The sequence below is a fragment of the Taudactylus pleione genome, unplaced genomic scaffold (genome assembly GCF_031769625.1).
Source record: "Taudactylus pleione unplaced genomic scaffold, aTauple2 ptg001003l, whole genome shotgun sequence".
In the NCBI taxonomy this organism is placed as follows: domain Eukaryota; kingdom Metazoa; phylum Chordata; class Amphibia; order Anura; family Myobatrachidae; genus Taudactylus; species Taudactylus pleione.
This window is the reverse complement of record NW_028285404.1, coordinates 185,112-213,093: the sequence shown is the minus strand read 5'-3', so window position 1 is coordinate 213,093 and position 27,982 is coordinate 185,112. Positions and strand designations below refer to the sequence as shown.

At 49.0% G+C, this 27,982-nt stretch overlaps 2 protein-coding genes across 6 annotated transcripts in view; one reads left to right on the top strand and one right to left on the bottom strand.

Moving 5' to 3' along the window:
* LOC148454338 (uncharacterized) overlaps positions 1-25,617 on the bottom strand; it is a 36,644-nt gene extending 11,027 nt beyond the window's left edge. The window contains exon 1 of one of the 2 annotated variants that reach the window (XM_088461023.1): positions 25,497-25,617. The gene's annotated coding sequence lies outside the window, so the exon portion shown is untranslated. The remainder of the gene's footprint in view (positions 1-25,496) is intronic. The other variant, XM_088461021.1, reaches the window with a different exon arrangement.
* On the top strand, positions 93-14,583 carry LOC148454339 (uncharacterized). 4 transcript variants are annotated; one of them, XM_088461028.1, is made up of 7 exons: positions 93-151; positions 504-638; positions 778-969; positions 4,399-4,522; positions 4,639-4,736; positions 4,899-4,989; positions 12,829-14,583. In XM_088461028.1, exons 2-7 carry the CDS (start codon positions 546-548, stop codon positions 13,974-13,976), a joined length of 1,746 nt encoding a protein of 581 aa, XP_088317154.1. In that variant the 5' UTR covers positions 93-151; positions 504-545; the 3' UTR covers positions 13,977-14,583. The 4 variants fall into 4 exon arrangements, with proteins under 4 accessions (XP_088317154.1, XP_088317155.1, XP_088317156.1 ...); XM_088461029.1 differs by having other exon boundaries at positions 112-128; XM_088461030.1 differs by lacking the exon at positions 93-151 and adding an exon at positions 182-409 and having other exon boundaries at positions 12,832-14,583.
* Positions 25,618-27,982: the final 2,365 nt, after the last annotated feature.

Genomic DNA, 27,982 nt, shown 5'->3' with positions numbered 1-27,982 from the left:
CTGCACAGGAGACATCACGTGACCAAATTTAACTCTTCTGCCGCATTTATTGTACAAGATGTCTGTTTGGCTGCTGATTGGCTGTTATGAGTAAACAACATTACCCATGATCCTCTTCTGCTGGTGATGTGTGTAATGTATCTGTGTTGTGGTCAGTGTCTGTCTGATCTCTACACCAGGGGGCAGGTGACCTGTGGCACTCCAGCTGCTGAGGAACTACACATCCCAGCATGCCGTATAACAGCAGCACTGTGGCAGGGCATGCTGGGATGTGTAGTTCTCCTGCCCCTGGTGCAATAATAACAGGAGCTATGTGACAGAGATAGGATGTGATAAGAGGTCTCTGTGTTATACACAGCTGTCACCTAAGCTGCCATCATATATGTTATCATTGGGAATGTTCCTGTTAGTGAGTACAGAGCAGCCCCACAGTACAGCACATCTCATGCATGTATGTATGTGTTATGTGCTGCAGCTCTCGCTGTCTCTCTCTCTTATTATAGGTTATTATGTAGTAACGCAGAGACACCCGTCCTGTATGAGTCATGGATTTACCGAGGATGGACAAGGACAGGAGTCACATGACTGAGAAGATATTACATCTCACCCTGGAGATCATATACCAGCTGACTGGGGAGGTGAGGGAGTCTGGGAGTGTCACAGTGACATCACTATTATCTCTATTACTAACACAGGGACCTGACTTTAGAGATGGGTAATTTGTGACTTTACTAGATGTATTCCTAATTTTACATTAATTTCTCCCCCAATATACAGGATTACACAGTAGTGAAGAAGAAATCTGGAGAGTGTGTGATACCCAGCAGCCATCCCCATGTGTCAGGAGGACTGAGCAGGACCCAGAGCCCCATCACGGTGCCTCCACCTCACTCACTGATACATGAGAGACACAATGACCAGAAGATCCTGGAACTCACCAACAAGATCATTCAGCTGCTGACTGGAGAGGTGACTGCTGGGAATGGGACATTATACAGTAACACCAGGGGATGTGTCTGGGTGCTGACTGGAGAGGTGACTGCTGGGAATGGGACATTATGCAGTAACACCAGGGGATGTGTCTGGGTGATGACTGGAGAGGTGACTGCTGGGAATGGGACATTATGCAGTAACACCAGGGGATGTGTCTGGGTGATGACTGGAGAGGTGACTGCCGGGAATGGGACATTATACAGTAACACCAGATGATGTGTCTGGGTGATGACTGGAGAGGTGACTGCCGGGAATGGGACATTATACAGTAACACCAGGGGATGGGTCTGGGTGATGACTGGAGAGGTGACTGCTGGGAATGGGACATTATGCAGTAACACCAGGGGATGTGTCTGGGTGATGACTGGAGAGGTGACTGCTGGGAATGGGACATTATACAGTAACATCGGGGGATGTGTCTGGGTGATGACTGGAGAGGTGACTGCTGGGAATGGGACATTATACAGTAACATCGGGGGATGTGTCTGGGTGATGACTGGAGAGGTGACTGCTGGGAATGGGACATTATACAGTAACATCGGGGGATGTGTCTGGATGATGACTGGAGAGGTGACTGCTGGGAATGGGACATTATACAGTAACACCAGGGGATGTGTCTGGATGATGACTGGAGAGGTGACTGCTGGGAATGGGACATTATGCAGTAACACCAGGGGATGTGTCTGGGTGATGACTGGAGAGGTGACTGCTGGGAATGGGACATTATGCAGTAACACCAGGGGATGTGTCTGGGTGATGACTGGAGAGGTGACTGCTGGGAATGGGACATTATACAGTAACATCGGGGGATGTGTCTGGGTGATGACTGGAGAGGTGACTGCTGGGAATGGGACATTATACAGCAACATCGGGGGATGTGTCTGGGTGATGACTGGAGAGGTGACTGCTGGGAATGGGACATTATACAGTAACATCGGGGGATGTGTCTGGATGATGACTGGAGAGGTGACTGCTGGGAATGGGACATTATACAGTAACACCAGGGGATGTGTCTGGGTGATGACTGGAGAGGTGACTGCTGGGAATGGGACATTATGCAGTAACACCAGGGGATGTGTCTGGGTGATGACTGGAGAGGTGACTGCTGGGAATGGGACATTATACAGTAACACCAGGGGATGTGTCTGGGTGATGACTGGAGAGGTGACTGCTGGGAATGGGACATTATACAGTAACATCGGGGGATGTGTCTGGGTGATGACTGGAGAGGTGACTGCTGGGAATGGGACATTATGCAGTAACACCAGGGGATGTGTCTGGGTGATGACTGGAGAGGTGACTGCTGGGAATGGGACATTATGCAGTAACACCAGGGGATGTGTCTGGGTGATGACTGGAGAGGTGACTGCTGGGAATGGGACATTATACAGTAACATCGGGGGATGTGTCTGGGTGATGACTGGAGAGGTGACTGCTGGGAATGGGACATTATACAGTAACATCGGGGGATGTGTCTGGGTGATGACTGGAGAGGTGACTGCTGGGAATGGGACATTATACAGTAACATCGGGGGATGTGTCTGGATGATGACTGGAGAGGTGACTGCTGGGAATGGGACATTATACAGTAACACCAGGGGATGTGTCTGGGTGATGACTGGAGAGGTGACTGCTGGGAATGGGACATTATGCAGTAACACCAGGGGATGTGTCTGGGTGATGACTGGAGAGGTGACTGCTGGGAATGGGACATTATACAGTAACACCAGGGGATGTGTCTGGGTGATGACTGGAGAGGTGACTGCTGGGAATGGGACATTATACAGTAACATCGGGGGATGTGTCTGGGTGATGACTGGAGAGGTGACTGCTGGGAATGGGACATTATACAGTAACATCGGGGGATGTGTCTGGATGATGACTGGAGAGGTGACTGCTGGGAATGGGACATTATACAGTAACACCAGGGGATGTGTCTGGGTGATGACTGGAGAGGTGACTGCTGGGAATGGGACATTATGCAGTAACATCGGGGGATGTGTCTGGGTGATGACTGGAGAGGTGACTGCTGGGAATGGGACATTATACAGTAACACCAGGGGATGTGTCTGGGTGATGACTGGAGAGGTGACTGCTGGGAATGGGACATTATGCAGTAACATCGGGGGATGTGTCTGGGTGATGACTGGAGAGGTGACTGCTGGGAATGGGACATTATACAGTAACACCAGGGGATATGTCTGGATGATGACTGGAGAGGTGACTGCTGGGAATGGGGCATTATACAGTAACATCGGGGGATGTGTCTGGGTGATGACTGGAGAGGTGATGACTGGAGAGGTGACTGCTGGGAATGGGACATTATACGGTAACACCGGGGGACGCGTCTGGGTGATGACTGGAGAGGTGACTGCTGGGAATGGGACATTATACGGTAACACCGGGGGACGCGTCTGGGTGATGACTGGAGAGGTGACTGCTCGGAATGGGACATTATACGGTAACACCGGACGACTCGTCTGGGTGATGACTGGAGAGGTTACTGCTGGGAATGGGACATTATACAGTAACACCAGGGGATGTGTCTGGGTGATGACTGGAGAGGTGACTGCTGGGAATGGGACATTATACAGTAACACCAGGGGATGTCTGGGTGATGACTGGAGAGGTGACTGCTGGGAATGGGACATTATACAGTAACACCAGGTGACTGCTGGGAACGGGACATTATACAGTAACACCAGGGGATGTGTCTGGGTGATGACTGGAGAGGTGACTGCTGGGAATGGGACATTATACAGTAACGCCAGGGGATGTGTCTGGGTGATGACTGGAGAGGTGACTGCTGGGAATGGGACATTATACAGTAACGCCAGGGGATGTGTCTGGGTGATGACTGGAGAGGTGACTGCTGGGAATGGGACATTATACAGTAACGCCAGGGGATGTGTCTGGGTGATGACTGGAGAGGTGACTGCTGGGATGGGACATTATACAGTAACGCCAGGGGACGCGTCTGGGTGATGACTGGAGAGCTGACTGCTGGGAATGGGACATTATACGGTAACACCAGGGGACGCGTCTGGGTGATGACTGGAGAGGTGACTGCTGGGAATGGGACATTATACAGTAACACCGGGGGACGTGTCTGGGTGATGACTGGAGAGGTGACTGCTGGGAATGGGACATTATACAGTAACACCAGGGGACGTGTCTGGGTGATGACTGGAGAGGTGACTGCTGGGAATGGGACATTATACAGTAACACCAGGGGATGTGTCTGGGTGATGACTGGAGAGGTGACTGCTGGGAATGGGACATTATACAGTAACACCAGGGGATGTGTCTGGGTGATGACTGGAGAGGTGACTGCTGGGAATGGGACATTATACAGTAACACCAGGGGATGTGTCTGTGTGATGACTGTATCATTGTGTGTGTCAGGTTCCTATAAGGTGTGAGGACGTCACTGTCTATTTCTCCATGGAGGAGTGGGAGTTTATAGAAGGACACAGGGGTCTGTACAAGGACGTGATGGTGGAGAATCACCGGCCCCTCACATCACTGGGTAAGAGGAGACTGTCATTTATTGTAATGGGGAGAGCAGCTATGGGGCCACCTATATACACATCATCTGATAATCACATATATACAATGTAATCAGTCACTGTGTGTCTCCTACAGATGGACCCAGTAACAGGAATACCCCAGAGAGATGTCCCCGTCCTCATTATTCCCAGGATCATAGAGAGGAGAATCACAGTGTCCCACAGGGGGATCAGGTAGGTGGGATTCAGGGAGTTGCCCAATACCAAAGTGATACTAAAATATGTGACCTGTAGGACAGCTGTGCGGGTCTAATACACTGATGTCTGCTGTTTACTCTGAATTCAATCCGTCATTATTATATGTGTGTTATTTGTATTTTCTTGTGGGATATTTAGGTTGAAGAACTTATTAAAGTAGAAGAAGAGATGTATGTGATGGGTGATCTGCAGTGTAAGGAGGAGGAAATCCCTACAGATATCAGCACAGGTGAGTAATAATCACTAAGTACAGAACAGTCACATATTCTCCTTGTTCTGTCACTACAGCACTCTCTTATCCTACACCTTCCTCTGTCACTACAGCACTCTCTTATCCTACACCCTCCTCTGTCACTACAGCACTCTCTTATCCTACACCCTCCTCTGTCACTACAGCCATCTCTTATCTTACACCCTCCTCTGTCACTACAGCACTCTCTTATCCTACACCCTCCTCTGTCACTACTACAGCAATCTCTTATCCTACACCCTCCTCTGTCACTACAGCACTCTCTCTCATCCTACACCCTCCTCTGTCACTACAGCACTCTCTTATCCTACACCCTCCTCTGTCACTACAGCAATCTCTTATCCTACACCTTCCTCTGTCACTACAGCACTCTCTTATCCTACACCCTCCTCTGTCACTACAGCCATCTCTTATCCTACACCCTCCTCTGTCACTACAGCACTCTCTTATCCTACACCCTCCTCTGTCACTACAGCACTCTTATCCTACACCTTCCTCTGTCACTACAGCACTCTCTTTTCCTACACCCTCCTCTGTCACTACAGCAATCTCTTATCCTATACCCTCCTCTGTCACTACAGCACTCTCTTATCCTACACCCTCCTCTGTCACTACAGCCATCTCTTATCCTATACCCTCCTCTGTCACTACAGCCATCTCTTATCCTACACCCTCCTCTGTCACTACTACAGCAATCTCTTATCCTACACCCTCCTCTGTCACTACAGCACTCTCTTATCCTACACCTTCCTCTGTCACTACAGCCATCTCTTATCCTACACCCTCCTCTGTCACTACAGCAATCTCTTATCCTACACCCTCCTCTGTCACTACAGCACTCTCTTATCCTACACCCTACTCTGTCACTACAGCAATCTCTTATCCTACACCCTCCTCTGTCACTACAGCCATCTCTTATCCTACACCCTCCTCTGTCACTACAGCACTCTCTTATCCTACACCTTCCTCTGTCACTACAGCCATCTCTTATCATACACCCTCCTCTGTCACTACAGCAGTCTCTTATCCTGCATCCTCCTCTGTCACTACAGCAATCTCTTATCCTACACCTTCCTCTGTCTTCCTTTCACCCACAAGGGAAGGCCAAGATACACTCCTTTCCTAGGTCCCAAAGTTCTGCCTGTAAGACCTCCAAACCCAGAAGCAAGCAGTCCCGGCCTACCAGACGCCCAGCTGCCAAACTAGCCGACAAGCCTACCGATTGACTGGATTGGCCTCTTCCTGGGGGACCCCAGTGTGGGAGGCCGGTTTCTGCTTTTCTGTGACGCCAAGATGGCGACCACATTTGGACGCCTGGGTTCGTGGTGTAGTCTCGCAGGGCTACGCTCTGACCTACTGGAGGCATCCAGCGGCAGTTTTTTTTACCACCGGGGAAAAAGCAAAAGCTCTGCGGGAGTCCATTCACTCTCTACTCGTCTCCAAGGTAATATTTCCTGTTCCACTGGCTCAGAGGGGCTCAGGCATTTATGCCAATCTCTTCTTGGTTCAGAAGCCAAACTGTTCATTCCATCCAATCCTAAACCTCAAGTCCCTTAACAAGTATTTGTGGGTTCCCCGGTTCCGTAGAGTGTCTTTGTGCTCCATTATTTTGGCGTTGGAACTGCGAGATTTCATGGCCTCCTTGGACATACAGGACGCTTATCTACATTTTCCGATTTGACTCAGTCACCAGCACTTCCTCCGGTTTGCACTCCAGGAAGAGCACTACCGGGACTTGCCCTTTGGTCTCTCCATGGCCCCTTATGTGTTCATGAAGGTCATGGCAGCCGTGGCAGCTCACTTGCGGTGCATGGGTATCATAAATCTCCCTTACTTGGATGATCTGCTTATCTTTGCTAGATATATGGACATGCTCAAGGAGCACCTACGTCTTACAATAGATCTTCTCCAGTCTCACGGATGGGTCATCAATTGGAAGAAGTCCTTCCTGACTCAGTCGCAGGAGATGCTCCATCTGGGGGCCCTTTTAGATTCCAGGTTTCAGAGAGTGTTCCTCCCAGTAGATAAGATTCGGGATTTGCAGGATAGGATTCGTGGGTTCTTGCTTCATCGCAGGGTGTCAGTTCACACCTGCATGCAGATCCTGGGGCCTCTGGTCTCCAACTTCGACATGGTGGAGTACGCTCAATTTCACTCCCGGCCTTTTCAGGCGGAGATACTCACTCGCTGGAATGGATCCCATCTCCAGATCAAGCTGCAGACAATTGTCCTATCTCAGGAAGTTCATCTCTCCCTTTTATGGTGGCTCCAGAGCTCCCGTTTAGACAGGGGTCCCCCCTTCTGGATTTAGAATTGGGTCCTTCTCACCATGAATGCCAGTCTTCGCGGGTGGGGAGCTGTGACCTGCCAGCAGTATTCAGGGTCAATGCATGTCCTAGAATTTCGAGCTGTATTCAGGGCTCTCTGTCAGGCTCAGCAACTCCTTCAGCATCATCAGTCCAGGTACAGTCCGACAACGCGATGGCCGTCGATTACATAAACCATCAGGGCGACACACACAGTTGCGGCACCATGAAATAGGTGAGTTGCATCCTTCATTGGGTGGAACATCATGTTCCAGCTCTGCCGGCAGTCTTCCTTCCATGGGTCAAAAATTGGGAAAAGGACTTTCTAAATCTGGATGCTTCTAGTTCATCGTTAGGATCTACTGGATGTCGATCTGATGGTGTCTCGGTGGACGCCTTAGCGGTTCAGTGGACTTTTAAGCTCCATATACTGTACATATTCCATCTGATCTAGCTTCTGTCAAAGGTGTTCCGCAAGTTGAAGTTGGAAGGCGGCACAGTTATTCTGGTATTTTCCGTTTGGCCACGGAGGGCTTGGTATGCAGATCTTCTGAGCCTCTTCATCGACGCTCCACTGCGTCTACCTCCATGGCCGGATCTTCTGTCTCATGGTCCGTGCTTCCACCCGGACCTGGCTTGCCTCACTTTGACGGGGTGGCTCTTGAGACATCCTTCTTGAAAGCTAAAGGTTTTTCATGGTCAGTCATTCGCACCATGCAGAATGCGCAGAAGCTTTTATCTGCTACAGTTTATCACTGTTGATAGTTGTCAAAGTTGGTGTGCATATTTCTCCTGGTGTTCTTCCAGGGGTCTTAATCCCAGATTTTTCCAGCTTTCCAGAGTCCTTTTGTTTCTACAGGCGGGTCTGGATTTGGGTCTTCCTTCGGGTCTTTTTCAGAGACAGATTGCCTTGATGCTGAATGTTCATACTTTCCTTCAGGGAGTTCACCATGTGCCTCCGTTTGTTCATCCGGTGGCTCCATGGGACTTGTCCCTGGTGCTTTGCGCTCTTCATTCGTGTCCCTTCGAGCCTTTGGACTCGGTGGGCATTCATTGGCTCACGTGGAAGACTATTTATCTTCTGGCAATTGCTTCGGCACGGAGAGTATCAGACTTGAGAGCGTATTCGTATTGCACTCTCTTTCTGGTCTTTCACTCAGACCTGGCCATTCTCTAGGCTTGACTAGGCTACCTTCCGAAGGTTGTTTCCAGATTCCACCTCAATTAGGAGATTGTGGTCCTGGCTTTTCAGTCTCCAGGGGTATTCGGATGTCTGATTCCCTTTTCATCCTCTGTGGTTTCCACAAGCGAGGTTGGCCAGCTATGAAGCAGACCATGGCCAGATGGCTGCGTTTAACCATCCACCACACGTACGTGGCGGCAGACCTTCCTGCCTCGGCCGTGGTGACTGCTTATTCCACCACATCAGCTGGTACCTCTTGGGCAAGGCAGCCACGTGGTCTTCTGCTCCCACTTTTTTTCCACTTTTATGGGTTTGATACCTTATGTATGCGGCCTTTAAGCGACAGGTACTCAGTGCAACTCAGGAATTGGGAATGGGAATTGTTTTGGGATGTCCCCAGCGTCATCTTTGTGTCCCCTATGGACTGTGATGAAGGAAAGGAGACTTACGTCTTACCTGGTTAAGTCCTTTTCTTCAAACTCCATAGGGTCCACAGGGCGCCCACGCTGAGGCATCGGACTGGCGTTTTTTTTTCTTCAGGTTCCTGGTTTCCCTGTCTCCTCGGGTGTTTGTGTCAGTCTCCCTTCTCCTTCTCGCCCCTGCCTTAGGCTTGCCATCTTGACTTGCCTGCCTGGGCTGGGGGGAAGGGTATGTGGGAGGAGGAGCCTGAGCTACACATCTCTGTCGAAATTAACTGTTTGGTGCCCAGACCCCATCTTCCAGCCTATACCCCAGCGTAGTCCCTGTGTCCCCTATGGGGTTTGAAGAAAAGGAGTTGTCCTGACTCTGATCCCAAAACCCCAAACTTGACCTAGCCCACTTCGCATTATCCCCAAAGACTTGTGTCATCCCCATTACCACAACATATATAGTGCCCCTTTGCTGCTTCCCACTGACCTGTATTACTCCCAGTGATGTTATACACATAATATCCCAGTACTGCCTTCTCCCAGCTGATATTACACTGCCCTATGCATGCCATTGTGTGTACAGACATTACACCGTGCCCACTCATTCCACTGCCCACACTGAGTAGTGTACTTCTCTCCATGTGCAAATAGGAACTGTGCCTCTCTCCTCTACCTGACCCATAATCTGTCTGCGTCCTGCTCCGTATCCTCCCTTTCTGTGTGTCCTCTGCCTGCTTATAGCAGTCTCATCCTGTATCTCCCCAGCCGCTGCCTGTCCCGTTACCTACAGCTGGCATGATTCCCGCATACTGCTTCCTCCGTAGTCACAGCCCTCCAGTGCCCAGCTGTGTAGCCTACTGCTCCTGTATATTGCATAGACGGCACTGGGGGCAGCTTTTGCCCCCAGTATGCCACCAGCCTCTTCCCCTGCGTGGCAGTGACAGCTCCCTGCCACACAGAAGGTGTCTCAGAAGAATGGGATGATCCCGGATACTGTGTGAAGCAGAGGTTGAGGGTAGGGCAGGTGTGCACACTTGTCACCGTCTCCTCCCCTCCCACTGCCATTGGAGCGTGAAACTGACTGACAGCACATGATTGGTCAGAGCGCGACCAGTGGGACCCAGCAGTTTATTCTGTTTAGACCCAACAGTCGGCTATACTATAGCACTATAGCTTGTAAGTGGGAAACCTGCTGTCTGTCAGTCTGATGGACAAATCTGGCTTTGATGGCTTCTAGAAGAAGGTAGTTATCATTTGTATTGTGTGTAGGTACCAGATTCTTAGACCCCTTTTCAGGGCTGTTGTCTCCTCGCATTGTAGACCCCTAGTGAATACTAAGGAGGCTATTACAGCACACTATGATTGGACTGTACCAATCACCAGGAAGAACAGGGAGACCACATCCTAGACACTTACATTAGCTGCTAGATATCCGGGAGAGTGTACACAGTTTCCTGGGTCACATAGGGGGACATCAGAATATGCCCCATAGTCACTGTGTGAGATTCCCCTCTTTGGGGACCTACATACATGACGTGTTTCTATTGCTGCACCATTGGTTTACAAGAAACAAGATGGAGGAAAGGGAGCTGACTGACTGATTGTCATGTCCTCTTCTTGTTCCTCTCTCCGTGACCGCCTGATGTGGACCAGATACTATAACATATTTTTCAGAAACTAAGAAAAGGGGGAAACAAGCGTTCTGCGCCATATGTGGTAAATTTAAACTGCCATTTTTAATTCAGGATTTAAATAATAGAGGTAAATGACTATGACTAAATGTAAAGGTGTGTGTGTGTGAATATTAAGAAAAAGAAAAAAAAACTTAAATAAAAATGAAAGAAATAAAGAAATTTGGTTGCTATGCGCAAATTAATCCACAATGTTTATAGTCTTATTAGAAACAAGGGGCTTACTTGAGACAAGATCGTGTTGCGGTTTTGGTGACCATAGATAGTACTGGTGGAGGCTTGCGATGATTAACCCTAAGCTTACCCTAAAACTCCTGGGGGTATATTTACTAAAGGTCAATTTTAATCGATTTAAAATCGATCAACATCAATGTTGTGTTCCTGGGGCTAAATTACACATTTACTAACAGACAATTTTTGATTTGTTGTGCGATCTAGTCTCAATTAGCCCCTTTTTTCTAATAAGACATTGGCCCGTATTCAATTAGCCGCGAAAAGTCAGAATCCACAAAAAGGTATCGCCGATTACGACTTTTCGCCAGGCGGAAACTTATCTCTGTATTCAATTGCAAACTCTTTTTGCCTATGCGAAAACACAATGTAATAGGCGAAAAAGATTCGCCTATGAATAGATGTCGCTATTTTGGGGTGCAAATGTGGAAAAACCACTCTGCGCCCTTGGGACAGGCCCCCAAAGGATAACTGCTTCATAAAAAAAACTAAAAATAATAGAGGAACATCCCAAAAAATGACTTGGAAGAAGGGGGCAAAAAGTGCAAAGTGGGGGTACAAACTTAAAAACTAGCGAAAAAGACTTTTAGGGGGTCTGCAAGTATGGGGGAGGTATTTTTTGGATTGCAGATGCGTATTTTACGTTTTTTAAAACTTTACTTTAGCGACTTTAAACCATGATTGCTCCCATTTTCATGTACCCCAAATTTGACAGGACGACTTATTTTATTGAAAAAAAAACTGCTTAATGCTGTTCTTCACCACTAGTGCAAAGACGCTAATTAGAAGCTAATGACACACCTTAAGTACCCCAAATAGCTTTATTAGGCCCATTCGGGGTCATGTACATTGATCCCCAATGTTAGTGCATCTTTTAGGGGGTGTCAGGCTGATTTCCCCAAATCTGACTGTACTTTTCACCTGGTTTGCATTCGCCGGGTTGCGTTTTCGCGTGTTTTGGAATTAAATACGCGAATAGCGTGAGCGCGCACGATAAGTTTCCGCAGCTAAACTACGCGATGTATGCGAATAGTCCGGCATGCGAAAAAGTATCGCGGGTGCGAAACTAATTGAATATGACCCATTGTGTTACTTTATGCTGGACACTATTTGCTTTTAACCTCTATTATATTTCTCAGAAATATTATGATCACATGGTAGTGATTATGATTCTATGCATTTTACCACTGTAATAAATCATTGTACATAAGTAAGTTATTCCTGCATTACCGCGTTTTACTACATGCCCAATTCTCAGCGTACATACTTTGCAAATGCGGGTAACAATGACACACTGTTGGCGGTCATCCCACGCCTGAGATATTGCTCACCCTTTCTGCAAGCGAGGAGGTAGTGGCACTTTTATCTTGTGTGCCCGCTGTGCTTTCATGTGGAGGGTTTAGTTTTAGTTTTTTTAAGTGCACTTTAAGTCTTCTTTAGGTGCACCCCCTTTTGATATCACTCTAGAGCAGGCCTGGCCAACCTGTGGCTCTCCAGCTATTGTGAAACTACAAGTCCCAGCATGCCTTGCCAGAGTTTTAGCATTCCCTAATAGCAAAACTGTGGCAAGGCATGCTGGGACCTGTAGTTTCACAACAGCTGGAGAGCCACAGGTTGGCCAGGCCTGCTATAGAGCAAGCATTGCAAACTATTAAACTAGTAAAGGGACCCGTTATATGCCAGGTTACCTCAGTGTCTGCCCAGTGCACTGCCCCTATCTCTGTCTGCTGCTCCGCCTTCTCACTGCTGCTGCTCCATCCCTCTCTAGCCTTCTCCTCTGTACCGCCCCCCTCCCCTTGCTCTGTCTCATAACCCCCCCAAATATTAACAGCTTTCCCAGGTACCATGGTCCCTATCCTGCTCCTTCAATACGCTGCTATAAATACAGGATAGTTTAAGAAAGTCTGTACCATGAAACATCTTCAATTTACTAATTGGATGATAGTTTAGAGAGACTTCTGTGTTAGTATTTATTGTCACTTTTTTATTGTTCCCAGCAGATGGCCACAATAGCAGGAATCCCTCAGAGGAGCATCTCATCTTATCTCCTGGGTGTGAAATAGAAGATAATGACATCAAACGAGATTCTTCAGGAGAGAACCCCATTACCCCAAATATATACCCAGTACTGCACAGTGCAGATACATCATCTGGTCCCTCTGTGCATGAGGAGTGTTCTCCTGATACCTCAGACACTGTTACACATCGTACGGCTCATAGAGGTTCCATAGGAGAGGAATGCATTGCACAGAGTACAAAATATATTATATATCAGCCAGCTCACCCAGGTGAGAAGCCATTTTCATGTTCTCAGTGCTGGAAATGTTTTACATGGAAATCATATCTTGTTAGACATCAGAAAAGTCACTCTGGTGAGAGGCCATTTTCCTGTTCTGAGTGCGGGAAATGTTATAAACAGAGATCACATGTCCTTAAACATGAGAGAAGTCACACAAGTGGGAAGCCATATTCCTGTTGTGAGTGCGGGAAATGTTTTACATGGAATGCAGAACTTATTAGGCATAAAAGGACTCATACAGGTGAGAAGCCATTTCCATGTTCTGAGTGTGGGAAATGTTTTATACGGAAATCAGATCTGGTTAATCATCAGAAAAATCACACAGGTGAGAAGCCATACTCCTGTTCTGAGTGCAGGAAATATTTCACACACTTATCCACTCTTCATAATCATCAAAGAGTTCACAGAAATGACAGGCCTTTTTTTTGTTCGGAGTGCGGGAAATGTTTTACACGCAAATCTCCTCTTGTCAGTCATCTGAGGACTCACACCGGTGAGAAGCCATTTATGTGCTCTGAGTGCGGGAAAGGTTTTGCACACAGAGCTACTCTTAATAATCATCAAAGACTTCACACAGAAGAGAAGCCTTTTTTGTGTCCTGAGTGCGGGAAATGTTTTAAAACCAAACCAAATCTTGTTACCCATCTGAGGAGTCACACCGGTGAGAAGCCATTTTTATGCACAGAATGTGGGAAGTGTTTTGGATACAAATCAGGTCTCATTATACATCGGAGACAGCACACAGATGGGAAACCCTTTTCATGTTCCGAATGCGGGAAGTGTTTTCGGCAGAAAGCAGCTTTTGTTAAGCATCAGAATAGTCATCCAGCTGTTTCTATGTCCTGAGGGTGGGAATAGATTTATGTTGGAATCTGATCTTTTTAGGCAATAAAAAATTGAAAGATGTGAGAGGAGTATCTCCAGGTCCTGAATGAGGGCCATATTTTTCTACAGAGTCATTTCCACGAGTGAAATAATTAGCTCCACCTTTTAAAATGTGTCAGTGAGTAATGAATACACCTGTGCACTTGTTGGGTGATCTGGAAAACGTTGAATGTGTGGGGTCCAGAGGACCGAGTTTGAGAACACTGATCTAGAACATGTAGAGCAGGTGTTTAGAGAAAAGAGGGGGGGACAGGTCTGACAGTTATGGAAGACTAGTGCCAGATAGAGATGTCAGATGTGTATTATCTGGGGGCATTGTTAGGCTATCCCCTCGATAGGTAGAGGCAATCCGAGACTGGGTGTGGTCTTCCGAATGCTACGCATAAGTTATACGCCTCTTTGAAGTGCCTAGTACTGAGTGGTAGCCCAGCCTAAGTGTCCATTAAATGTATCTGAACTGTGATATGTGCTTATGTTGTTTGTCCATGTCAGTACTGCATATTATTGTTTCATTATTCTTTGCCTATCAATGCATTGTACCCTTAGTATTAAATATTGTTGTGCATTAGTCTTCACCTAATCGCTCTTTTCAGAAGTTAAACTTGTTAGGTTACAGGTCTGTGGGCTACGCTACCTGGAGTAAGAGTGAGTGTTTGTATGCGTGTGGTCACAATTGCTTACAGAGAGCTGGGCACTGGTTTCTCGGGTCATCCTCTGGTTGGACCTGGCAGGAGCTACAGCATGAAGGGTGAACACAACTCAGGTGGAGCTGCTACGTTTAGGAACTCGAGAAAAGGTTGAGATGACCTTAATCATGAGGTCCATCGGTACTGGCCAGCGCAGAAGATACACTGATGAATAAATGTTTACATTTAAAATAACATTTTGGAGGATGGCCTGGTGTCAAGAAGGACAGCAAAGAAGCCACTTGTCTCCAGGAAAAAAAATCAGGGACAGACTGATATTCTGCAAAAGGTACAGGGATTGGACTGCTGAGGACTGGGGTAAAGTTATTTTCTCTGATGAATCCCCTTTCAGAGTGTTTGGGGGATCTGAAAAAACACTTGTCCGGAGAAGGAAAGGTGAGCGCTACCATCAGTCCTGTGTCATGCCAACAGTAAAGCATCCTGAGACCATTCATGTGTGTGGTTGCTTCTCAACAAGGGAGTCGGCTCACTCTCAATTTTGCCTAAGAACACTTGAATGAATAAAGAATGGTACCAAACATCCTCAAAGAGCAACTTCTCTCAACCATCCATGAACAGTTTGATGAGGAACAATGCCTTTTCCAGCACCTTGCCATAAGGCAAAAGTGATAACTAGGTGGCTGGGGGAACGAAACATAGAAATTTTGGGTCCATAGCCAGGAAACTCCCCAGACCTTAATCCCATTGAGAATTTGTGGTCAATCCTGAAGAAGACGGGTGAACAAGCAAAAACTCACAAATTCTGACAAACGCCAAGCATTGATTAGGCAAGAATGGGCGGCCATCAGTCAGTATGTGGCCCAGAAGTTAAGTGACAGCATGCCCGGGTGCATTGCAGAGGTCTTGAAAAAGAAGGGTCAACACTACAAATATTTACTCTCTGCATAAACTTAATGTAATTGCCAATGACACTTATGAAATGCTTGTAATGTTACTTCAGTATACCATAGTAACATCTGACAAAAGGTCTAAAAACACTGAAGCAGAAGACTTTGTGAAAACCAAAACTTGTGTCATTCTCAAAACTTTTGGCCATGGCTGTAATGCCATGCGTCTGCGCGTGCAAGCTCTGAGATGTCCACTTACAGCGACGCACATTGGGCCACCATCGACGCTGGCACCTTCCTGTGGCAGGAGCGGTGACTCCGTCTGAACACTGCCTCTGTGGCTGTGGATCTGCACCTGAGAAAGCAGGGGCTATTACTGACATGCCCTCGGCACTCCCATAAAACGCCTAGGAACGCCCATGGTTCTGCCTCGCCATCTCTCATACCAGCGTTCCCGTATGCAACAGCGCATTTGTGCGTACACACAGGGTAAAGCGCGTGCTGTAGGGGTTTTCAGTATAATTTCCATGTGCACAGTAGGGATTTCCATGATTCATAATCGTCGATGTCGAATGCTTTTGACATCGATGGGGGAGAACCAGATGGTTTCCCTCCATCGATGTTTAAGCATAACTGTATGTTTCTTTGTTTTTACAAGGTGCAAAGCTCCGCCCCCATCACCCGAGAAGCCCCGTCTCCAGGTTCTGATTGGCCCACGGGCCACTCAGAAAACAAGGATGACCATCGGTTGGTGGCCACTGTAAAGAAGCGCAGCAGTCAGTGCTCAGCAGCAGCAGCCTCCCTCCCCAACCCAGGTCGTGCTGCTTTGAGCTGGGCTGTGGCGGGTCCAGGGTGCCTGCTGCAACTGAGCAGCAGCAGCAGCACTCTCCTCTCTCTCTGCCTGATGTGCAGCGGCTGTTTTTTCTGCTATACAGTAGCCTGCAGTAGTGGGCAGAGGAGGAGTGTTACATGGGCAGATCCCACCCATGATCAGTGTTCTCTCTCACTACCAGCACCTGACTTGGTAACACCTGTCCCCATGCCCAGCCAGCGCCTACGCTCAGAGGGAAGAGGATCCATACAATTGTGTAGGCCGCAGATCAGGTGGGAGGCGAGTGCACTGTCAGTAGTGTTGCTATGCACAATAAACTATGGGGAGCAAGAAGAGGAGCATGCTGGTTGAAGACAAGAAGGTAATTGGGGAGGGGAAGGGGTTGGCTGGAGTAACAGGGAAGCTGAAGAGAAAGGAGACTAGTGTCACAGGGGGCTAGTGTGAAGATTGGGGATAGATCCCCTTCAGTAAATGTACCCGGATGCATACTTGCCTACCTTTTTATTTCTCTTCTCAGGAGAAGTCTGGGTAAGAGAAGCAGGAAGGTGGCGACGGGTAGGGGGCCTAATTTAAGTCATTAAGCCCTGCCCCCTCGCTGTAAATTGCTGCAACTGGCTTGAATTTAAATAGGGGCGGGGCCAAATGACGCGATTCATGAATCGTGTCATTAAGACCCACCCACTACATGGAGACCCACGATCGCCGTGGAAATGCTCCCCATTCTGCTCATTCCACTAGGAAGTGGGCAGAAATGAGTAAGAAATGCCAACTGTATCGGTGGTGCAGGGTCGTACCCAAAAAAATCAGGAGCCTCCCGCGAATTGCGGGAGGGTAGGCATGTATGCCCTCATGTCATAATGTGGACATGGTTCAGAAATAGTAACCTGTGGCCAGATTACAAGTTTCTAAAGTGACAGCTCTTTAAGAGCCTGGAACTGCACTACTGAAACTGGAACTGAAGAGGGTCTATATACACAACCCTGGCGTGATAGATGGCTGCAGTGACGGGGACTGGCACAGCAGGATGGAGTGACGGGGCAAGAGGCTCCGGGTGCCCAGGCCACACGCTAAACCTCCGTATGGGACTGTCCTGTACTCACCAGCAGGAAAGTTTGTGTCTGCGTTACTACATAATAATAAGAGATATGGTAAGAACTTATCCTTGTTATTTCTATTTCTACGAAGTCCATAGGGTTCCACAGGATACCTTGGGGTATAGGCGATGGCGGTAGTCATAAGGCACCTCAGCGATAAACTTCAGCTCTCAGGATGCAACGGGGCCCCTCTCCTATGCCCCACCCCCAGGCCAAGGCACTTTCAGTTACGTAACAAGCCATAGGCCGGAGGAGGAGAACGAGAGAGAGAAGAAAGTCTAGAACACTCAAGAATCACAATCTCACACAGAAGGAGACGGAAAACCGGTGACCAGAACAAAGCCCATCTTAAGCACAGGAGCGACAGGGTGGGAGTCCTGTGGAACCCTATGGACTTTGTAGAAATAGAGATAACAAGGGTAAGTTTTTACCATATCTCTTATTTTCTACTTCAGAGTCCATAGGGTATCCACAGAATACCTTGGGGATGTCCCTTTAAGGGTGGGGATGCTCCTGTGGAGAAAGGAGAATCCACCGCTCGAAGGAAGCATCCTGAGAGGCGAAGCATCAAAAGCGTAATACCTCACAAAGGTATGGACAGAAGACCACGTGGCTGCCTTACAAAGCTGAACAGCCGAGACACCACCGCGAGCTGCCCACAAAGGACCCACAGACCGAGTAGAATGAGCAGTAACAGGGCGGTACTGGTAGACCCTCATGAATATAAGCCTCTGAGATCGCCATGCGAATCCACCTAGCCAAAGTTTGTTTATTGGCAGGCCAACCCTTATAGAATGCATAGAGGACAAACAAGGTTTCTGATTTCCGAAGGGAACTGGTACGGTCCACATAAATCTGGAGAGCACGTACCACATCCAAAGAGGCCTCACCTGCCGATAGGTCTGGAGAGTTAAAGGCCGGTACTATAATTTCCTCATTAATGTGGAAACTAGACACTACCTTAAGAAGGAAACCAGGGTGAGTCCGAAGCACCGCCCTGTACTGGTGAAAACTCAGTAACGGAGGGCGACTAGAGAAAGCCCCCAAATCTGACACCCTTCTGGCTGAAGTGATAGCCAGAAGAAATACAGCCTTCGCTGTAAGCCATTTGAAATCCACTGTGCCCAGGGATTCAAATGGAGGTCCCTGGAGAGCCCTGAGGACCACAGCCAAACCCCAAGGAGCCACTGGAGGGACAAAGGGAGGCTGAATCCGAAGGACACCTTGCATAAAGGTGCGGATATCAGGAAGAGGAGCAATCCTACGCTGGAACCACACCGACAGGGCAGAAACATTCACCTTCAATGAGGCAAGGCGGAGACCTTGATCTAAGCCCACCTGCAGGAAAGCCTGAACTCAGAGTATCCGAAACACCTGGGGATCGTAACCTTTAGGACGACACCATTCAAAGTAGGCATGCCACCCCCTGTGGTAAATTCTGTCAGAAGCAAGTTTCCGAGCTCTGAGCATGGTGTTAACCGCAGAGCTGGAGAATCCTTTGGACCTTAGGAGGGATGTCTCAAGAGCCACGCCATCAAAGACAGACAACCCAGATCTGGGTAAAGACAAGGACCCTGAGACAACAGGTCCAGATGTTGCGGCGACAGCAACAGAGTTCGATGGAGAGACACTGAAGATCTGAGTACCAGTGCCGTCTGGGCCACGCTGGAGCCACCAGCAGGATCATGCCTCCTTGCTTGAACTTTCGAAGTATTCAAGGAAAAAGGGAGAATGGAGGAAACAGGTACGCAAACTGGAAGGTCCACCATACAGAGCGTCTTACCAGGAGAGCCTCTGTGTCTCTTGTTCTGGACCTGTACACTGGCAGCTTGCGGTTGTGTCTGGTGGTCATGAGGTCTATTTCAGGAAGGCCCCACCTGTCCTCTAGGAGCTGGAACATGTCCTGTTGAAGGGACCATTCCCCTGGATGCACGTCGTAACAGCTGAGGAGGTCCGCTTCCCAATTGGCTGGGATGAACACAGCCGAGATGGCTGGGAGATTGCCTTCCGCCCATGTCAGAATGCGGGACACCTCTGTCAGCGCCACCTGACTTCGAGTTCCTCCTTGGCGGTTATGTAAGCCACCGTGGTGGCGTTGTCTGACTGGACTTACATAGGTTTTCTGTAAAGTATGAGCCTTGCTTGCTGAAGAGCCTTGAATACTGCCCGAAGTTCCAATATGTTGATTGGAAGAGCAGATTCCACTGTTCACCGTCCCTGAAACGAGTGAGGATCTGTCACTGCGCCCCAACCCCGGAGACTGGCATACGTCATCAGGGGGACCCAGTCCGGGATCCAAAAGGGGTGTCCCTTGTTGAAATGAGATGTCTGCAGGCACCAGGCCAGAGACGGACATACCTCCGGAGACAGCACCATCGTCTGTGTCTTTATCCGACGGGGCAACCCATTCCATCTGGAGAGGATCAACTTCTGCAGAGGTCTGGAATGAAACTGGACATACTCCACCATGTTGAATGTCGACACCATGGATCCCAGTAACCACATTGCTGAGTGAATGGACACTCGGCGACTGTGCAGGCAATTGCGTATCCGCGTCTGCAAAATAGATATTTTCCTCCGTCAAAAAGATCCTTTGCTGTTGAGAGTCCAACAGTGCACCGAGATGGAGCAAACTCTGAGAAGGAGTTAGGGAGGACTTCTTCCAGTTTATCAGCCAGCCGTGAATCTGCAACACAGATATCAGTTGCAGATGGCATTGAAATACCTCTGGAGACCTGGCCAATAGTAGAAGGTCGTCCAGATAGAGTAACAGGCGGACCCCCTGCAGCGGGATGTAATCTGGAAGCCGACGGTCTAAATGCCGACCGCCGGCTTCCAGACTACTTAATCCCGGCGAGGGTTGAATGACGCGTCTAGATCTAGACGCCTGTCATTTTACAGACGCCGAGAGACAGGCGCATGGTATCCTGATCGAAGTGATGCTGGGCACCGCAGCGGACAGCCGCGGGGGGGAGGGTTAGATTTAGGGTTCCCGGTGGGGACTTAGGGTTAGGCACCCCCCCGGGAGGTTAGGGTTAGGCTAGGGGGAGGGAGGGTTAGGCACCCCCAGGGGGAACTTAGGGTTAGGCACCCCCCGGGAGGGTTAGGCTAGGGGAGGGGGGGTTAGGGTTAGGCATCCCCGGTGGGAGGTTGGGGTTAGGTACCCCCCTGGGGGACTTGGGTTTAGGCAACGGGGAAGGGGGGGTTAGGTTTAGGCACTTAGAGGGTGAGTTAGGGTTAGGCACAGGGGGGGAGGTTAGGTACCCCTAAAGAGGGTTAGGTTAGTTGATACTTACCTTTAGGACGATCGGGATTTCCTCCTATGTCGGGCAGCCACTGTCGGGAATTGAACCGCCGGCCATGGTAATACATATCACACCCCCTGCAGCTGCAAATGGGCCGCCATAACTGCCATGACTTTGGTAAACACTTGCGGAGCTGTAGAGAGGCCAAATGGCAGGGCCTGAAACTGGAAATGTTGACTTACTACTGCAAACCTGAGGAAACGTCGGTGAGCTGAAGCAATTGGGATATGCAGGTAGGCATCCTGAATATCCAGAGACACCATAAAATCCCCAGGTTCCATAGCCAATATAATGGAGCACAGGGTCTCCATCCTAAAGCGAGGCACCCTCAGAAGAAATTTGTTGAGGGACTTGAGGTTGAGAATAGGACGGTACGATCCGTTTGGCTTTTGTACCAGAAAGAGGTTGCAATAATAACCCGTCCCCCTTTGGGGTAACGGGACAGGCACTATGACCCCTTCTTGGAGCATATAGGACCTCATTCAGAGTCTGTCTAGAGCGCCGATGCGCTCGTAACCGACTCGATGGTTTGGCCTGCGCACACGCAGTGGCCGCACTGCGCGTGCGCAAGCCCTGGAGCAGCAGAGAAACTCTGGAGCTCGTTACCAAAGGGGCGGCTGTCGATGTTGATCGACAGCTGCCCCCAGTTGGTAGGCGGGCCGGTGGGGGGGGTGGTTTCCAAAACAGGCGTTCCTTTGTGAACGCCTGCCTGCTTTTTTGTGGGCGGCCGCACTGACATCATCAGTGATGTCAGTGTGGAGCTTCCTGCTCCATCAGCAGAAAGCTCCCTGGGGCTTACGAGTGCCCAGACCCTACCCTAGGGTCTGGTCGTAAGCCGCGATGGTCGCGATGGTGATCACCATCGCGATCATCAACCAGGTCGGTCGTTAAGCTGTGGGTGGTAACCCACAGCTTAACTAACGACCAGGAGGCCGCACTTCAATAAGAAGCGGCCGCCCTCATCAGAACGAGCGGTCGCTTCTTGCGACCGCCTCTGAATGAGGTCCATAGTGCACTACTTTCTGGATATCCAGTGCCTATTCCTGGTTTCAATGAAGGCCTGTAGTGAAGAACTGATGCGGAGGCCTTCTGCGGAAGGAGAGGGTGTACCCGTGAGAGACCACTTCCCTTACCCAAGTGTCTGTGGTGGTCTGACACCAGCACTGGGTGAACTGAAGAAGTCGGCCTCCCACTCTGGTGTCCCCCAAGGGGAGGCCCGTCCCGTCAGGCTGAGAGCTTCTGTCTGGTGCTCCAAGCTTGTTTCTTAGGCTTGGTAGCCTTTCTGGCGCCTGATGATCTAGGAAAGGACTGTACCTTTAGGCTTTCCCTGGGGCTGATAGGGCCGAAAGGATGAGGTCCCAGACTCTGATGGAGCTGTGGCCGTCGGCTGACTTTGCTGCTGCCAACGTATCCACAATTTTGTCCAAATCAGGGCTGAACAGGACATCCAAAACCGCCTCATTAATGTATGTAGCTGAATCCCGGAGTTTGCCCACTAGCTCTAGTTGCTCACCAGCAGTATCTGAAGAAAAAGCGTTCCATGGCTCTAGCTACCCAGCAGATAGCCATAGCCGGTCTGGAAGCCCCTCCAGCGAGGGAGTATATAGACTTCAAACAAACTTCCACCTTGCGATCCGTAACATCCTTCAAGGAGGACATGGACGGCATAGGCAAGGGCGCACTCTTCACCAGGTGCATCACATGAGAATCCACCTGAGGGGGAGTCTCCCATTTGGTGAAATCATTCTCCGCATAGGGTTAGGCTGAAGCCAAGCGTCTTTGAGTTTGGAAGCGGTTTCCAGGAAATTTCCATGCCTCATCCAAATGATCCACTAATTGACCAGATAGAGGGAATACAGCAGCGTCACCTGTAAGATCCTTAAAATAGGCATATTTGGACTGCAGGGGGGGGGTCATCATCCTCAATTACCATGGCCACACAGACTACCTGTATCAGGCCAGGAATATATATCTTTGATTTAGACTCTGGACCTCATGCAGAGCCACTCGCAAAATGCGAGCGCTCGCTGTGAATGAGGGCGGCCACTTCCTTTTTAAAATCCGGCCTCCTGGCCGCTCGGTAAGCTGTGGGTGACCACCCACAGCTTTAGCAAGCGGACAGGTTGATGGTCGCGATGGTCAAGACCATCGCGACCAACGGGGCTTGCGACGAGACCTTTGTGGTAGGGTCTCGGCTGCTGCAAGCCCCAGTGAGCTTTCGGCTCTAACAGAGCCGGAAGCTCATCACTGACATCACGAGTGATGTCAGTGGGGCCCCACGCCAAATGGCAGGTGTTCCTTTGGGAATGCCTCCGTTTGGCCAGCCACCCCGCCTACAAAACAGTGCGAGCTGTCGATCACCATCGACAGCCGCCCCTTTTGTAGTGAGACCCGAAGCGAGAGAATTTCTTTCTCGCTCCGGGGCTTGCGCACGCGCAGTGTGGCCGCTGCGTGTGCGCAGGGCCTCAACATCGACCCGCTTCTGAGCACTCAGGGCTTTTGAGCGGGTCTGAATGAGACCCCCTGTGTCCCTGGGAGGGGGCTCAGAGTCCAATAAATCATGGATCTCACCATCATCTGATGACATGTCATCGTCATAATGTGTAGACAGAGATGACAGTAATGGCCTCTTAGAAGGCCGCAGTGGTGATTCCCCCTGTAACATGTCCGACAAGTTTTGCACCGTGGCAGACAGAGAGTTTACCCAGAGACCTGAGGAGGTGCTGACTGCTAAGGGAGACACTGAGGCACCATCATCTGCCGGGGAAACCCCTGTATAGGCGAGGGGACCACCGCCTGCTGCGAGAACCCCAACTGGGTAAAACACAGGGGGACAGCCAAACATCCCACAATGGCTGTTAATGCTTGAGCCAAACAAGCCCAGGGGGGTTCCTGTGTAGATTATCCCAAAGAAACTAAAATATCCCACACAGGAATAATAATCACTGTTATATTTCACATCTAAAAGTAAAACCAGCAATAGATACCATATATATCATATCTTATATCATAATTTTATCATAAGATAAATTTTATATGCTGGAGGTGCTCCCTGGAATCGAGTAACTAGAACTCAACAAGTAACAATAATTGGAAAAACCAATCATCAGTATAGTGATTCCTTCGTGGGGCACTCAGTATAGTGATTCCTTCGTGGGGCACTCAGTATAGTGATTCCTTCGTGGGGCACTCAGTATAGTGATTCCTTCGTGGGGCACTCTTTTATACATAAATGATTTGTTAGTATAATTAAAAATTAGCTTTTAATATATTTCCAATACAAAAATAGGGATTTGTTGTGCTCATTTATAAAATATCTAATCGAGCTCCCTTAGCAATTAGGACCTCATTCAAAGTCGGTCGTATGCGTCCGCTCGGTCGTACCCAGCGATGTTCGCTAAACTGCGCATGCGTAAGTTTCGCAATGCGCGTGCGCAAACCAGCTGTTACGATCGGAAATTTCTCTCTCCTTGAACTTGGCCAGGTCGTTAGTTTGAGTGACAGGATGAGGCGTTTGTGGGTGGTAACAGGGGAAGGTGCTTGTGAACGGGGGTGTGGAGATCTGAACGCAGGCGTGCCTTAATATGCGAACGGCGTTTAATGGGAGTGCATAATTAACAAAGTAGCGTCATGGCACATGTGACAGGAGAGGTTTTACACTGACTAGATCGTAGTGCTTAAGAGAGGGTATGGTCAACCTTAAGCTCTACGAGCAGCTCCGATGGTCTCGATTAATCTTTATATATCCGGAGATGACGTGTTTTGTGATCGAGAAGTGGGCGTGTTTTTAGTCTTACGGCCGCACATCCTCCCCTCGCTCGTCCAGCTAACGATCCCATCTTGCGAGTGCATCATTTGCATATCCGACCCCTTTTCCCTTACGACCGTGCAGCCGCAACGACCGACTCTGAATGAGGTCCTTAATCTCATGAATTTATACAAATATATCTATTATAAGAATTAGCATAAAGTATATGGTGACTGTGCTTGTTTGAATTCATATTTCATATAGCTCCTGATGTGTACATAATATATTATAATAGCAGGGTCAGGTACAGTTTGTATGACATATAAAAACTGTAGATAATAATTGTAAATAACTCACAAATTAGAACTGTATGTAATAATAACCACTCGGTCATTTGAGATAAATCTATACATTGAGTGTGATAATAGCGTGTCTGCTGACTATCATCCCAAATTCATATACCATGTATGGCCAAACACAAACACATATACAAATGATCCCCGGCTTGCAACAAATTATTTAATCCTATTGCCGGGTTGGATACTACCTCTATGTAACCAAAAATATATAAATATACATATGAAATGCTAGCAGAGTACTCTGAAAAAAGGGGAGAGCAAAGACCACCCTGTAGGCGTAAATATCCCAGATGACCTGATACTGATTTATATCAGGATAGCAATCCCGGATGACATACTTAAATATTATAAAATACTATAGGCAGATAATATCATGTTGTGTCACAAAACCCCGTAGAAATTTAAATAGTAAGTACAAGTACCTGGTCCCCTCTGCTGTCCAGGGTCTTCTATGATCAGACATCTGGATGAGAGAGGGATCAGGAATAACTCTGATAGAAAATAAAGGGAGAGGTGGGGGACACCGATCCGTACGTGGTGTTAGGCAGTGTCTGTTGCTGAAAGCATTGCAGAAATCTGAATGCGCCACCGGACCAGGTCACGACCCACCTGAAGAAGAGTACCTGAGTTAAAATGACCGAAGGATTGTGCCTGACACCCTGCTACCGTGCTGCTCCCTCCTGCAGTGGGGAGTGACTAACTGGACACATGTTTCACCACAACGGGCTTGTTCACCATACAGCCTGACTCTGCATATCCAAGTCTCTCTTAAATAGGCTTCTAATGTCGGATTATTCACTACATGTGAGAATGGTCTGGATAATTAACCAGCAGTTTGCATAAATTATTATGAAAACAATAGAACAAAAGTGTTCTTATATCATCATATACAGCAAGTGTGGAAAATGATTTGCTGTGTTTAGAATGGTCTAATAGAAATGTAACATTCATCTTGTAAGCTTGCTCAAACGTTTAAAACAGGGGTCTTCAAACTTGGCCCTCCAGCTGCTGTGGAACTACACATCCCAGCATGCACTGCCACCTTTTTGATATAACAGCATGCTAAAACTATGTGCAGTGCATGCTGGGATGTGTAGTTCCACAGCATCTGGAGGGCCAAGTTTGAAGACCCCTGGTTTAAAACAACATAAATTGGCAATTAAATAATCACTTAAATAATCATGTGATCCATATTTGTTAGGTAGAGAGAGAGAAAAAGGGTTTTGCAATGGTATCCTGTTCTTGGACATATTATATAATTTGCATCTAATGCAATCTAATACCCCTTTTACACCGGAGCTAAAACCCGGGTTTCTACTGCAGGGTCCATAGGGTATCCACAGGATACCTTGGGTATAGGTGATGACGTCTGTCTTCAGGCACCACAGAGTTAAAGTTTTCAGCCTCCCAGGATGCATCTGGGTCCCTCTCCTATACCCCGCCCCCGGGCCAAGGCATCTCAGTTTCGTCGGTGCCTGGCCGGAGTCGGAGGCACTGTGCAGAGGGGGGCTATGAAGAGCCCCTGAAGTTTGTTTTAAAGGCAGCGCTGGTTGCACATCTGGGAGTACAGCATGGACAGTCAGTACTGACGTCCATGCTGTCTCCCCTACTCCCCGCCGGTACCAGAATGCCGGTACCGATCCGGGGATGCTGGTAGACATCTGGGGTCATGGCTAGCGGTGCCCCCAGATGTTTTGGACCATGGCCGGATCTAAGAGGATAGCAGGTAAGCAGCGGGGTCCCGCGGTGGGTCCCCGCTGGTCACATGGTCCTGAGTCCCCAGGCAGGGGGCTCCCTGGGGACTGGCTGCAGCGTGGAGCCAGGCGACCAACCTGCGCTTCCATTACCCCCTGGGACAGCGGGCCGCTGCTAAGCGGCATGCGCTGCGGCCTCCCAGGGGTTAAATGCAGGCCAGGGGAGCGCGCTTTCCCTGTCTCTCAGCCGGCGCCTCCCCTGCTGCACACAGCCTCTCTGCTCTGCCCGATTGGCCATAGTGTGTCAGCGCTCCTCCCCCAGGCCGGCCTCCTTCATCCTCTGCTCCTCGGTGGCCATCTTTAAAGCATGGTGAACGCTGCTGGAAGCCTGTGAGCGGTGGCATTGCGGTCTGGGTCCCCCAGCATACCTCTCCTCTGTTTGTCTGAGGTCAGTGTATGCAGCGCTGAGTCCTACCAGTCTGAGGGTCTGAGTAGTTGAGAATTGGCGCTAATAGTGCAGGGATTTGTTTCTTCTGCATTGTATGTGACTAATCTGCTAGCCCTGCTGTCTGTACTTTCACTTTCTACTGTCAGCCATATAACTGTCCCTGATCTTGCTCTGCTGAAAGCCCTTGCGGTGCGCGGAGTGCAGGGCGTTTTTCACACTATACCAATAGTATAGGTGTGAGTGTCACATACTTACCATCATGTCTGAGACAGATTTTTCTCTCCAGCTCATGTGTACTAAATGTAAGGTACCAATAGCGGAGGGGGAGGGTAACGCGGAGGGGTTATGTCACCAGTGCCTGGCACTGTCACGGCCGATTATGGTCACGGTCCCGGTACAGGAACCTCCCTGGGCTTGTTTCGCTAAGGCGCTTACAACCCTTGTGGGCCAGCTAGCTCCGCCACCTGCGTTTACCCAGACGGGTTTGTTCCAGCGGTCAGTGGTGTCGTCACCCATGCGGGAGTTCCCGAGACATTTGATGGTACCCCACAGTCTCCCTGTCCCTTCCCAGGTTTCTTCGGAGCCTGCGTGGGTTAATACTCTAACTACATCGGTTCAGCATTTGTCCGATGTTTTACAGGGGGAGTCTGTGTTGCGGCCTCATAATAGGCCGGTGGCGTCTTTATCTGCTGCTTATGGAGATGACGATGAGACGTCAGATGATGGGGAGATTCTGGATCTATCTGACCAAGAACCACTCCGTACCAAAGAGCCGGACACGAAGTCCAGGGTGTATATCCCTGGTCTTATTCGTGCGGTCCGCACGGCTTTAGTTATTGAGGATATTGATCCTTCGGTGGCCAATTTCAAATATGCCTTTTTTAAGGATATTAAGGGTGAGGCTATGGTGTTCCCTCTTTCTGATCAATTAGTGGATCATTTAGAGGAGGCGT

Bases quoted from the DNA above. Each gene is read 5' to 3' on its own strand.
- LOC148454339 (XM_088461028.1), top strand. From the start codon at position 546: ATGGATTTACCGAGGATGGACAAGGACAGGAGTCACATGACTGAGAAG. The intron at 4,523-4,638 runs GTAAGAGGAGAC...TGTCTCCTACAG, and splicing joins CCGGCCCCTCACATCACTGG to ATGGACCCAGTAACAGGAAT. The intron at 4,737-4,898 runs GTAGGTGGGATT...TGGGATATTTAG, and splicing joins GTGTCCCACAGGGGGATCAG to GTTGAAGAACTTATTAAAGT.